The sequence below is a fragment of the Felis catus genome, chromosome D3 (genome assembly GCF_018350175.1).
Source record: "Felis catus isolate Fca126 chromosome D3, F.catus_Fca126_mat1.0, whole genome shotgun sequence".
Taxonomy (NCBI): Eukaryota; Metazoa; Chordata; class Mammalia; order Carnivora; family Felidae; genus Felis; species Felis catus.
Window position 1 is genome coordinate 48,688,339 of NC_058379.1, and position 12,546 is coordinate 48,700,884.

At 34.0% G+C, this 12,546-nt stretch overlaps 1 protein-coding gene across 7 annotated transcripts in view; it reads left to right on the forward strand.

Moving 5' to 3' along the window:
* Positions 1-12,546, forward strand: part of TAF4B (TATA-box binding protein associated factor 4b) — a 187,655-nt gene that overhangs the window by 88,489 nt on the left and 86,620 nt on the right. For all 7 annotated transcript variants that reach the window (XM_045041945.1, XM_045041946.1, XM_006938826.5 and 4 more), the window contains one exon: positions 5,044-5,154. In XM_045041945.1, the coding sequence (XP_044897880.1) occupies positions 5,044-5,154 (111 nt within the window). The remainder of the gene's footprint in view (positions 1-5,043; positions 5,155-12,546) is intronic.

The following is a 12,546-nucleotide window of genomic DNA, read 5'->3' on the forward strand; positions in this document are numbered from 1 at the left end:
CATAAACCTAAAGATTCCAGAAGGTCTGTGAACCCCCAAACAGGTTAATCAGAGAAAGTCAGATTCAGTTCCATCTAAGAAAACTAAAGACAGAGAAAAAATTCTTGAAACTAGCTAGAGAGGTGTACACTTGTCTAATAAGGAACAGCAATTCAAGTGATTGTAGATTTCTTATCAGAAACCATGGAAACCAAAAGAAAGTAGCAAAATATTTGTAAAGTGCTGTAAGAAAAAAACTGTCAACCAACCCAGAATGCTATATCCTGTGAAAATACCCTGCAGTAATAAAGGTGAAATAAAGACAGTGCAGGAACAAGAATAGAATCTTTTGCCAGTAAACCTACTCTGAAAAAAAAAAAAAAATACTTAAGGAAATTGAAGTTCTTCAGAATGAAGTGAAAATGATACCAAAGGAAAATTTTAAACATTAGGAATTAAGAAAAAGCAACAGAAATGGTATATAGTCTGCTTTTAAGCTTTTTAAAATATTAAAAATAAAAATTCTAACATTGTCAGGGATTTTCAGTGTATACATATGTAATATATAAGAAAATTATAACAAATGTGGGGAGTAAAAGGATATAAGGTATCTGTATTCCACTTGAATTGGTAAATTATGGATTCTAAGTAGACTGAAATTTAATTTTTTTTTTAAACGTTTATTTACTTTTGAGACAGAGACAGAGCATGAACGGGGGAGGGTCAGAGAGAGAGAGGGAGACACAGAATCTGAAACAGGCTCCAGGCTCTGAGCTGTCAGCACAGAGCCCGACGCGGGGCTCAAACTCACGAGCCGTGAGATCATGACCTGAGCCGAAGTTGGACGCTTAACTGACTGAGCCACCCAGGCGCCCCGCTAAGTAGACTGAAATTTTAAGTAAGTATACTGTAATTTCTAAAGCCACCACTTAAAAAAAAAATCTATGGATATAGTAAAAAACAATAGGTAAATTAAAGTGAAATATTTAAAGTTCAGATAACCCAAAAAAAGTAGGAAAAGGGAAACAGAAATGAAAAACAGAAGGAACAAACAGAAAAGAAATAATAAAATGGTAGACCTAAATCCAAAAACATCTAAGTTGTTCTATTAAGTGTAAATGGTCTAAATATACCAGTTAAAAGATAGAGATTGTCAGAATGGATTTCAAAACCATGACTAAATTATATGTTTACAAAGAGACTCATTTCAAATGTAATTTGATTCAAATGTAATCCTTCAAAGGATAGGAAGAATGCTTATGTTAGAGAAGAAGAAAGATCTCAAATTAATAATCTAAGTTTTTATCTTAAGAAACTGGTAAAAGGAGAGCAATATACATCCAAAGCAAGCAGAAGAAGGTAAATAATAAAGATAAAAGCAGAAATCAATGACTTTGAGAACAAAAGGAAAAAATAGAGACAATAAACCCAAAAGCTAGTTCTTTTATGATAAAATTGACAAATCTCTAATTAGACTGAGAAGGAAAAAAGATGTAAATCACCAATATCAGGAAAAAAGAGGTGGAAATCACTACAGACCCTGCAGGGTAAGGGAATACAAAAGAACAACTCCATGCAAGTAGTTCAACAACTTAGATGAAATGACCAGTTTTTTCAAAAGCACCATCTGTCAAAACTTAGCCAAGTGAGGTAGCTAACCTCAGTAGTTTTGTAATTATTAAAGTTAATTTATAGTTAAAACCTTTCAATGAAGAAATCTCCAGGCTTAGATCATTTTACTTATTAGTAAATTCTCCCAAAAATTTATAGTAATAAGAATTAATACTGTGTCTCCACAATTTCTTTCAGGAAACAGAAGAGTTAGGAACTCTTCCAGTTCATTTTATGAGACCAGTATTATCCTGATAACTAACCAGAAAAACATTACAAAATAGGAAAACATTTCAGTATCCTTTGTGAACATAGAAGTAAACATCTTCAACAAAATATTAGCAAATCAAATGTAGCAATGTATAAAAATAATATATCATGACCAAGTGGAGTTTACCCCCCCAGGAATGCAAAGCTGTGTTAATATTAAAAAATCAGTGAATGTAATCTACCATATTAACAATCTAAGAAAGATCATATCAATTAATGCAGAAATACATTAGATGGATTTCAATATGTATTAATAAGAATAACTCTCAAAAATCTAGGAATGAAGAGGACTTCCTTAACCTGATAAAGTGCAACTATTGAAACCCTACTATTAACATTATTCTTAATGATGAAATGACTGAATGCTTTCTTCCAGAGATTAGGAAAAAGGCAAGGATGTCTGTTTTCATTACTATTACTCAGTGTTATATTGCCCAGACAATAAGGCAACAAAAAGAAAAATAGAGAAATTAAATATAAATAGTGTGGTTTTTTTGTTCTCTTAACCATGTCTTTTGTAGTGCAAGAATGTTTCTAATTTGTATGAAGTCTAATTTGTCAGGTTCTTTTTTTTTTTTTTTTTTTTTTTTTTTAAGGACCTGTTTTGGGTGTTCTGTCTTAAGACATGTGAGATTTCAGAAAACCAAAGTATACTTTGCAGAGTGGGAGAAAATGTTTTACTACATAGGTAGGGAATTTTGATGACAGAGGTCAATTTAAAAACTTTTTATTTGTTGTGACTATCTTGCAGATGCTAATTTTCTCCAGGGAAAGACTTAAAAAATATAGCTGATTGTTTGATTTGTGCTGCAGGGTAGATTAATTAAAATCGCATTTTGTCACCTGAAGTTCCAGATTATGACAGCATCAGACTCTGAAACTATCTGTACTTTTTTTTTTTTTTTAATTATTTTTTTTTTCAACGTTTATTTATTTTTGGGACAGAGACAGAGCATGAACGGGGGAGGGGCAGAGAGAGAGGGAGACACAGAATTGGAAACAGGCTCCAGGCTCTGAGCCATCAGCCCAGAGCCCGACGCAGGGCTCGAACTCACGGACCGCGAGATCGTGACCTGGCTGAAGTCGGACGCTTAACCGACTGCGCCACCCAGGCGCCCCTATCTGTACTTTTTAAAAGGCCAGCATCAACAAAGGACAGTTTACAATCCCTGAAAACAGTTTTTTAGCAGTGTGTGTGTGTGTGTGTGTGTGTGTGTGTGTGTGTGTGTGTGTGTAAAACTACAGTTTAAAAGAGGGTTTTCTTCCCTGTAATTTGTGAAAAGCAAATGGAGAATGGTTCTTAGTTAATTTTTTTTTTTTATTTTTAGTTATGTTTTCTGCTTTACTAAAGACTCAGTTACCTAGGGATTATTTTTGGTCTTTCCTCTAATACTATAAAATATCCTGAAGTGGTCTTTACTTTGTATCTCCTTGAGACTGCCTATTTCACCACTAAACTTTACTATTTTCATCCTGCTCTTTTTTTAATATGTTCAAAATTTGGTCAATTCTCTTTAAAAAAAAATATTTTTGATGTTTATTTTTGAGAGAGACAGAGCACAAGCCAGGAAAGGACAGAGAGAGAAGGAAACAGAATCTTAGGCAGGGTCCAGGCTCTGAGCTGTTAGCACAGAGCCCAATGCTGAGTTCAAACTCACAAACTGTGAGATCATGAGCTGAAGTCGAAAGCTTAACCGACTGAACCACCAGGTACCCTGGTCAATGTTCTTTTTAAAGAATGTTCAATGTGTGTGTATAGGGTTCCTCAACAGGTTACTTTCAATTGGCTATCTTAGAGCCTGATATTGTTTGAATATTTGTTTAGCAACCAGTGGCAGGTTCTTTATTCATTTCTCTCCATAATAATAAGGTTTGATGGTAACTGAACGTTCTTCTTCTTCTGGAGAAGCTTAAGGACCTCGTAGTGATGTTTTATTTTGACTTGGTTATCTTTTCTTTTCTTTTCTTTTCTTTTCTTTTCTTTTCTTTTCTTTTCTTTTCTTTTCTTTTCTTTTCTCTTTTCTTTTCTTTTCTTTTCTTTTCTTTTCCTTTCCTTTCCTTTCCTTTCCTTTCCTTTCTTTTCTTTTCTTTTCTCTTTCCTTTCTCTTTTTTCTTTCTTTCTTTCTTTCTTTCTTTCTTTCTTTCCTTTCTTTTCTTTTCTTTTCTCTTTTCTCTTTTCTTTTCTTTTCTTTTCTTTTCTTTTCTTTTCTTTTCTTTCTTTTCTTTCTGAAATACCATTTGACACTCACCTGCCCTTGTGAAATGATACTATGGTTTCATGTATTTATTTTATAGTTCTAATGTCTTATTTATCTGTCTTTTAATGGGGCATCTTTCATGAGCACCTTTCATGAGTACCCACATAGTAAATAATTATATCTTGTAGATTTGGATATTCTGGGTTAATTATGATAAAAACTCTACAGCAAAATAGTACTTTCAGTTTTTAGCATGAAGATAAATATAGAGTAAATCCATGTGAAAGTGTGATCTATAGAAAGGGCTTGTAATAAGAACACTTGGCTCTGAGTTCTGTTTCTACCACTTATTTATTTATTTATGTAACCTTTATGAAGTTTTTCTAAGCTCTTAGGGCATGTCTTCCTTAGTAAAAAAAAAAAAAGATGGTACATATATGTATAACTTTCATATCCTATTATAATTAATATTATACTTTTTAATGTGGTTGTAAGAGTTAAATGAGTAAATTTTTAAGGAAGTAGTTTGTAAACCATACAGCATAGAACTCTTTCCTATAATTTACAAAAACTGTCTTTATTTTCAAGTAACTTTTATTTTGAAAAAGTTGACTATAGTGTGGCCAGTTTCTCTCCAATTTACTGTTCAATTTATTCTTCAGGTATTTCTTACCTGTGATTAAACTAAGGATAGATTAAGCACTAGATGCCCTTTTTTGTTCTGGCTTTTCTTCTATTCTATACTTCTTCCTTACCTAAATTCTGCCTCTTATTGTTTAGAGATTCAGGACTAAAGAGTTTGTTGGAGTAAAGGCATTAGGAAATGATGTGCTCTTGACTGTTAGGGGAATTTATCATTTATTTTATACTGTAACTTATTTGGTAAAGAACACAGAAATAGGCTTAATGATCAGTTTCTTCCTCCTTCTGAGCATGACTCTGAAAACATTGACTTTTTTGTTGTTGTTGTTGTTCCATCTTCTAGTTACAACAGTTGGAGCTTGCGCAGATACAGCATAGAGATGCTAACCTCACAGCTCTTGCGGCCATTGGACCAAGAAAGAAGAGACCACTAGAATCGGGGTCTGGAAGTGAGGTATTGAAGTAATGTTTGTTATTTTATTTTTCATGTCAAGAAAGCAAGCCAAAAGGAAGCAAAGACATGTACATAGTTTATCCTACCTTGCATGCCGGTGCTGCCAAATGCTTGTTAAAACTCTCCTTTGCCTATTTTATAAAATATTAACTTTGCCTGTTTTTTTAGGATATATATCACCTTGAACTTTACTCCTCTTGATTACTTATTTTATACTTCTTCCTTGTCCCTCCACCCAACCCCGTCTCTACTCATAATGAGTCACATTATCTCAGTTTTTTATTTCTGTGCATTCTTTCCACTGGTCTTAGATAATCCTCTTCCTACTGTATATCTAAATCGAGTTCATATCTTTTTTTCTTAAGTTTTTTTAAAAAGTATTTATTTATTTTTGAGAGAGAGAGAGACCGACCCCACATGAGTGGGGAAGGGGCAGAGAGAGAGAGGGAGACAGAGGATCTGCAGCAGGCTCTGCAGTGACAGCAGAGATCCAGATGTGGGGCTCCAACTCATGAACTATGAGATCATGACTTGAGCCGAAGTCAGATGTTCAACCAACTGAGCCACCCAGATGCCTCCAGTTCATATCTTAAGATCAAATCTGCCATCTTTTTTCTTCCATGAACCCCAACTATGCATTCCTTCATTGACTTCTTGTCTCAGTACATAATATGTTTGCATGGCAGATTCTTCTCTGTTCCTTATATGATGCATATTTTTTCTTTGCAAGATTTTAAACTTTTTGAGCAGATATAATCCTGTTCATTTGTATTCCTCCACAGAACTTACATACTCAATAAAAATTGTTAATTGTTTGATTAGCACCAAGAAAGGAGCTGACCTACATCTCTAGAACAATTATTTGATGTAATGTTAGATTTGTGGATCGATCATCAGGGTGAGATACAGGTACCACTGAGGTAGGGTCAGCAATAGGAGAACTATGGCTCATCTGTTTTGCTCTGTAAAATTTAAATATGCTTTGAGACCAGCTCCTCCCTAACATGTACCCTGAACATTGACAGTTCCTAAATAAATGACAATCATCTCAGTAGAGGAAGGATTTAAAAAATCTAGTTGTTTTTCATTATAAATGTAATGAATGCAATATGTTCACAGGTCCCCCAAAAAATCACAGTATAAAAAATGTTTGAAAAATAAGTGTCCCTCCTCACAGATTTCTAGTTCCCCATCTCCTGCCCAACCAGACGAAACCATTATTAAGATTTTTGACATAGCCTTCTAAAAATTTATTATGAATATGCACATGTATCTTATGGGTGTTCACAGATCCACGTGCTTGATTTTGTTTTTACTTAATTGTGATCAGACTATGCCTATTGTTCTGCCCTTGATGTTTTTTCCCCTTTTCTGTAATCTCCGTCACATAATTGACTTCCATACTTTTTAAAGGTATAGGACATTACTATGTGTAGATAAACATAATTTACTCAACCCATTCTGTAATGGAAATTTAGTTTTCTTCCAGAACATTCTTGTACTTACATTGTATAATGTAACTGTAGGCTAAATTCCTAACAATGGACTTCCTGGTTTAAAGGCTATGCATAACATGAAAAACTTTTTGGAAAAATTCAAACACACAAAAAATAAATGAAATCCCCCATATACTCACCACTCTGGTACACCTACTATCAATGTATACCCAGTCTTACTTAAATCTGAACCAACTTTCTCTGTTTTTTTATACCTCAGGTTATTTTTTTTTTTAAGTTTATTTATTTATTTAGAGAGTGAGCATGTGTGGGGGATGGGAGGGAAGGGCAGAGAGCGAGAGCGAGAGAGAGAGAATCCCAAGCAGGCTCCTCACTGTTAACATAGAGCCTGACATGGGGCTCAAACTCATAAACCATGAGATCATGACTTGAACTGAAATCAAGAGTCAGACATTTAACCTACGGAGCTACCCAGGTGCCCCTTCCTCAGGTTATTTTAGTCAGTTCTAGACTCAGTATCATTTTATCCATAAATATTGTTTGTTGCTTTTGATTTTTGTTACATATTTAAAAATGACCCTCTGAATAAGTTGTATCAGTTTTTAAATCCATTAGTTCCTATTTAACATTAACACTGAGATTATCTTTGCCCTTAGATGGTTGAAAATGTAATTTTTAATAGAATATTTAAATTGCAAGTAAAATTGAGCAGTTTTTTACCGAGTAGATTGGTACTTTCAGTTTACTTTTTTCAACTGAGTTACGTTTTTCAATTGATTGAGAAAATGGAACACACCACACCCCTCCACCCTCCTTTCCAGTTGTCTAGGCTTTCTTCTTGTAAAGTTTTTTATTTTCCTAAAAAGAAGATCTTCTGAGTGTTTGTGCTCTGGCTTTCCATTCTATTTGGGAAGGCCTTTCTTAATTAGAATTATGTGTTAATACATTTATCATTTCACTTTTTAAGTACAAATCTTTGATTCATCCAGAATTTCTTTTGAGTAGGAGTTAAGATATGGCTTTATCTTTATTCCCTTCTTCTTTGTTCTCCCCCAGGCTCACAAATCGTCCCAATACTATTTACTCAATAATTCTTTCCCCACTGATTTGAAGTGCTACCTTTATCACACAGATTCAGTATTGAATACAAATTCCCATATGAATTTGGGTCTGTTTCTGCATACTGTGATCCAGTGCTATCTAATAGAAATTTTTGTGAGAAAATGTTGTATCCATGCTGTCTTGAATGGCTACATACAGCTGTTGAGCAATTGAACTGTGGCTACTGATTGAGGAAATGAAATTTTAATTTTTAATTCTATTGATATGTATCTATTTATGTATTACTACAAAATCTTTATTTTTCCCCATCCTAACCATTTTAAAGTTACACAGTTCAATAGCGTTAAGTATATTCAATTTGTTGTGCAACATATCTACAGAACTCTTTTGTTTTGTAAAACTGAAACTCTAGACCCATTAAGAACTCCCCATTTTCCCCACAGCCCCTAATAACTGCCATTCCACTTTGATTCTGTGAACTTGACTACTTAAATACCTCATGTAAGTGGGATCATATAGTATTTGTATTTTTGTTACTGGTTTATTTCACTTAGCGTAATGTCCTCAAGGTTGCACATATTAATGTATTGAAAAAATATGGTAGGGATGCCTGGGTGGCTCAGTTGGTTAAACATCAAACTTTAGGTCATGATCTCATGGTTTATGAGTTTGAGCCCCACATCGGTGTCTGTGCTGACAGCTCAGAGCCTGGACCCTGCTTCAGATTCTGTGTCTCTCTCTGTCTCTCTCTCTCTCTGTCTCTCTGTCTCTCTCTCTGTTCCTCCCTCACTCTCTTCTCTCTCTCAAAAATAAACAAACATTAAAAAAATTAAAAAATAAAAATATGGTAAAACTAGCCCAGTGGAGAGTTTTTATGTTTTTATTATTTCTCTACCACAGGATGACCCACTGCCCTTTATTTTTGGTCTCTTTGTATATGAATGTGTGTAAATATTTTGTTAAAACTGGGGCATGCTATTTCATCATGAAGCATATTCCTATATATATGACTTAGCATACTTGTTTCTTTGTTGCAAGAATAGTTATTTATAATTTTTTCCCCATCCACAGAGTTATTATTTACACCTCCTTTGAGAAAGATCTATAGAGATACCTAAATTCCTATCCTTCCTTTCTATTAGTATTATACAATAAATCCTATATTATAGCACATGGGGTGAGTACACTTGCTTTGAACACAGACAAATCTGGGTTTTGTTCTTTACTCTGTTAAGTTTTATAATTTTTGACACCTCCTTTAAACACAGTACCTCAGTTTTCCCCATTTGGAAAAAGGGTATAATACCTGCCTGTAATGTTTTAAAGATTGGATTCTGCAAAGTGTTTAGCTAGTTTCTGGCCTCACGTGTGGACTTAATAAATTATCATTATTGTCATCATAGTAATAGTACCATTATTTTAGCTTTTAATCATATTTTATAAGTAGTCTTCATGGTCCATAGTAAATTTGAAATGTTAACCATTAATCTCTTGAGACCTTTGCTTCTCTGTCTCATTTGAGTTTGTCACAAATTTTAAAAACAAAACATTCCCTGGTGTACAATAATCAGAGATTTTTAAGTGTTTTTTTCTTTTACTGTATGTTCAAATCTGAGAAAGGTCATAGGTTAGGGGTCAGAGAGAAATGTATTTTTGGTGTTCAGAGATTAAAAAAAAACTAGTTTATATGATTTGTCTATTGGCATTAAAATGCAAGATTATTAATTTTTAAATTTCAAAACAGATGTGTCATAACTTGTGTTTAAATGTATTGAAGAGTATGTTTGCTTGGTGCTTCTTTAGTTTTGAGAATTTAGGCGTGTACATTTTCCCCTGTATTTCTTGGGTTTTAAGCTTAGGTAGTTGTCAGATTTTACTGTATTATATAACAGTACTTTTAAGTAATGCTAACCTAAATTGAAAATACCATTTCTTTAATGAGCTGGTAACATTTTAGTACAATCCTTATTTTGAAATTAGCTTGAAGACTATTTTCTTATTTGTTGATTTTTATTTATGATATTTTAACTTTAAAGGCCGTTTTCTTTTTAAAATGAGAAACTGGAGAAATGATGTTTTAGGTTTATTGCTGATTTATTTGCCCTCCCAGTAACTTAAATTGTATTAATTCAAATTACTAAAAACATTTTTTTAATGTTTATTTTTGAGAGGGAGAGGCAGAGCACGAGTAGGGGAGGAGCAGAGAGGGAGGGAGACACAGAATCTGAAGCAGGCTCCAGTATCTGAGCAATCAGCACAGAGCCCAGCGTGGGGCTTGAACTCACGAACCACAAGACCATGACCTGAGCCCAGGTTGGATGCTTAACCTACTGAGTCACCCAAGTGCCCCTAACTGGAATTATTTAAAACTCTTTATTCATTTGTCTTATTCCCTCACAAGGAATGCAGAAGTTATATATAAAACCAGAAACTGAGGCTTTACTTTTTATCTTCTTTGTAGATGGGAACCTGAAATCTTACCTGTTTGATTTAAATTGGTTAGGATAAGCAGATAATCCCAGAGGGGAGTGAAGTAGAGTCTGGGTTCTTTGAAGAATAACTCCTTGGGGCGCCTGGGTGGCGCAGTCGGTTAAGCAACCGACTTCAGCCAGGTCACGATCTCGCGGTCCGCGAGTTCGAGCCCTGCGTCGGGCTCTGGGCTGATGGCTCAGAGCCTGGAGCCTGTTTCCGATTCTGTGTCTCCCTCTCTCTCTGCTCCTCCCCCGTTCATGCTCTGTCTCTCTCTGTCCCAAAAATAAATAAACGTTGAAAAAAAAATTAAAAAAAAAAAAAAAAAGAATAACTCCTTAGTTTAAATGCATTTTTTTTTGTCTACTAAAAATGCAGAAAATTAAGCTTACTAGTACCTTTCACATTCATAGATTATCATTTTTGTTGATAAAAAATCAACAATAATACATTTGGAGAAATTAGTTTTGGACTTTTGTCCTTTAGTATTTTTTTTCTGATATGTAAAATAAAGCAAAATTATCTCTTATCCTTAAAAAGATTTGTATAACCCATATATTAGACTGGCCCCTTATACAAACCATAAGAGACTCTTAAGTCTCTATGGTTCTCTCTTTCTCTAAGAATAAATAAACATCCAAAAAAAAATTTTAAGGGAGGGAAATAGTTAAAATTTACTGCTTGGTAATACTTGAATTTGTCCTTAATTTCCTGCTGTGGTTTGAAGTTTTATGTGTGGGTGTGGGTGTATTTTTATATAAATATGTATTTATATATACACATATACATAAATATGAAATTAGTTTTTAAACTAATATAGGCTATACAGATACTTATAACAGTAAATTAGAACCTACTTTAAGGTTTAGAGTGTTTGCATGTTTGTATTGCTTACGTATATTGCTTAGATCATGTGCATGGGGTCCTTTGGAGTGTTAAGACATTAATAACTACTTCCTGTATTAATTTTAGATCCTTGGATTAGAAAGGATCTTTATTAACAGTATTTTCAAATAGTTCACATAGCTTATTAATGATCCAACATTCATAAGGATATTTCTTCATTTTTGTTAAATATAAAGATAGGTTTTATTTTTACTTCATAACATATCTTAAAAATCCCATCATTGCACATAAAAGCAGTTTTGGAGCTATGAAAGTACAAATTTTGGAATTTCAACATGCAGTTTTACTCTCATTGCTTTTTTACGAACATAAATAAATGAGGCCTCTTGAGAACATTTAATTATTCAATTGGCTTAAAATTGCTGATATTTCTTTTAAAATTAAGTGGTTTCAGTACCAAATCAGCTACATGGTGCTTATAGTATTGATGTGTCTAGTATATGTTGCTTAAAATAGTGTTCATTTGCTAACCAGAATGAAGAAATTATCAAGTGGATAGTATATGTTTGCTCTGTCTTGAAGCAGGCTAGAATGCTACCCTGTAAGATTTTAACTCTTTGGTGGGGGAGGGGGTGTGTGTGCCTGGGTAGCCCAGTCAGTTAAGCCTCCTACTCTTGGTTTCAGCTCAGGTCATGATCCCAAGGTTCCTGGGATCAAGCCCCACGCTGACAGTGCAGAGCCTGCTGGGGATTCTCTCTCACAGGCTCGTGCACACGCTCTCTCTCTCTCTCTCTCTCTCTCTCTCTCTCTGCCCCTCTGCCCTCCCCAACCCCCATGCATTCTCTTTCAGAATGAATAAATAAACTTAAAAAATAAGAGGGATAAGAGAAGAAAGGGCTTTTACGAAACTTTGCTTAGCAATAAATTAAAAGTTTGAAATCAAAAATAGGTTTTTTGACATGAAAGGGCACAGCTTTAATCTTTATGTTCTTGAGGGGCACAGGTAGTGCCATTTTTTACCACCATTCTTTTGTGCTAGGCTACAGTGGAACCATAACTTCTGAAGTGTTCATTGTTATCTATTATAGCTGACTTGGAGATTTAAACATACTTATTGTCATCTAACACTGGCTATAAATATCACATAGATTGGCTGGAATTTAGAGCATGTTATTACTTTAAATAAAGAAGTAGCTCCTTATTTTTAAAACGTTATTTAATTCACACTTCCATAAACAGATCTGCCTCTTGTAAATTTTCCAGAGATACAGAGGTTGACTCTGTCAGCCATGTTCAGGGACTTCATGCGAAATATGTTAAAGTGCACATTATGGATTTATCTTTCCTTCTTCCCAAATTTCCCTTAAATATTGATAAAGGAGTGAAAACATAAATACACAAGAATAAGGAAGAGAAGAGAAAACAGCAATAAGAGTATTTAGTAGTATTTGAGTTCAAATTGACTAGAGACTGGAGGCATTGTTTCTAAAAAAAAAATAATAATAATAATAACCAAGAGAAGAGGCCTTAAATATTAATATGAACATGTTGGCAAGGA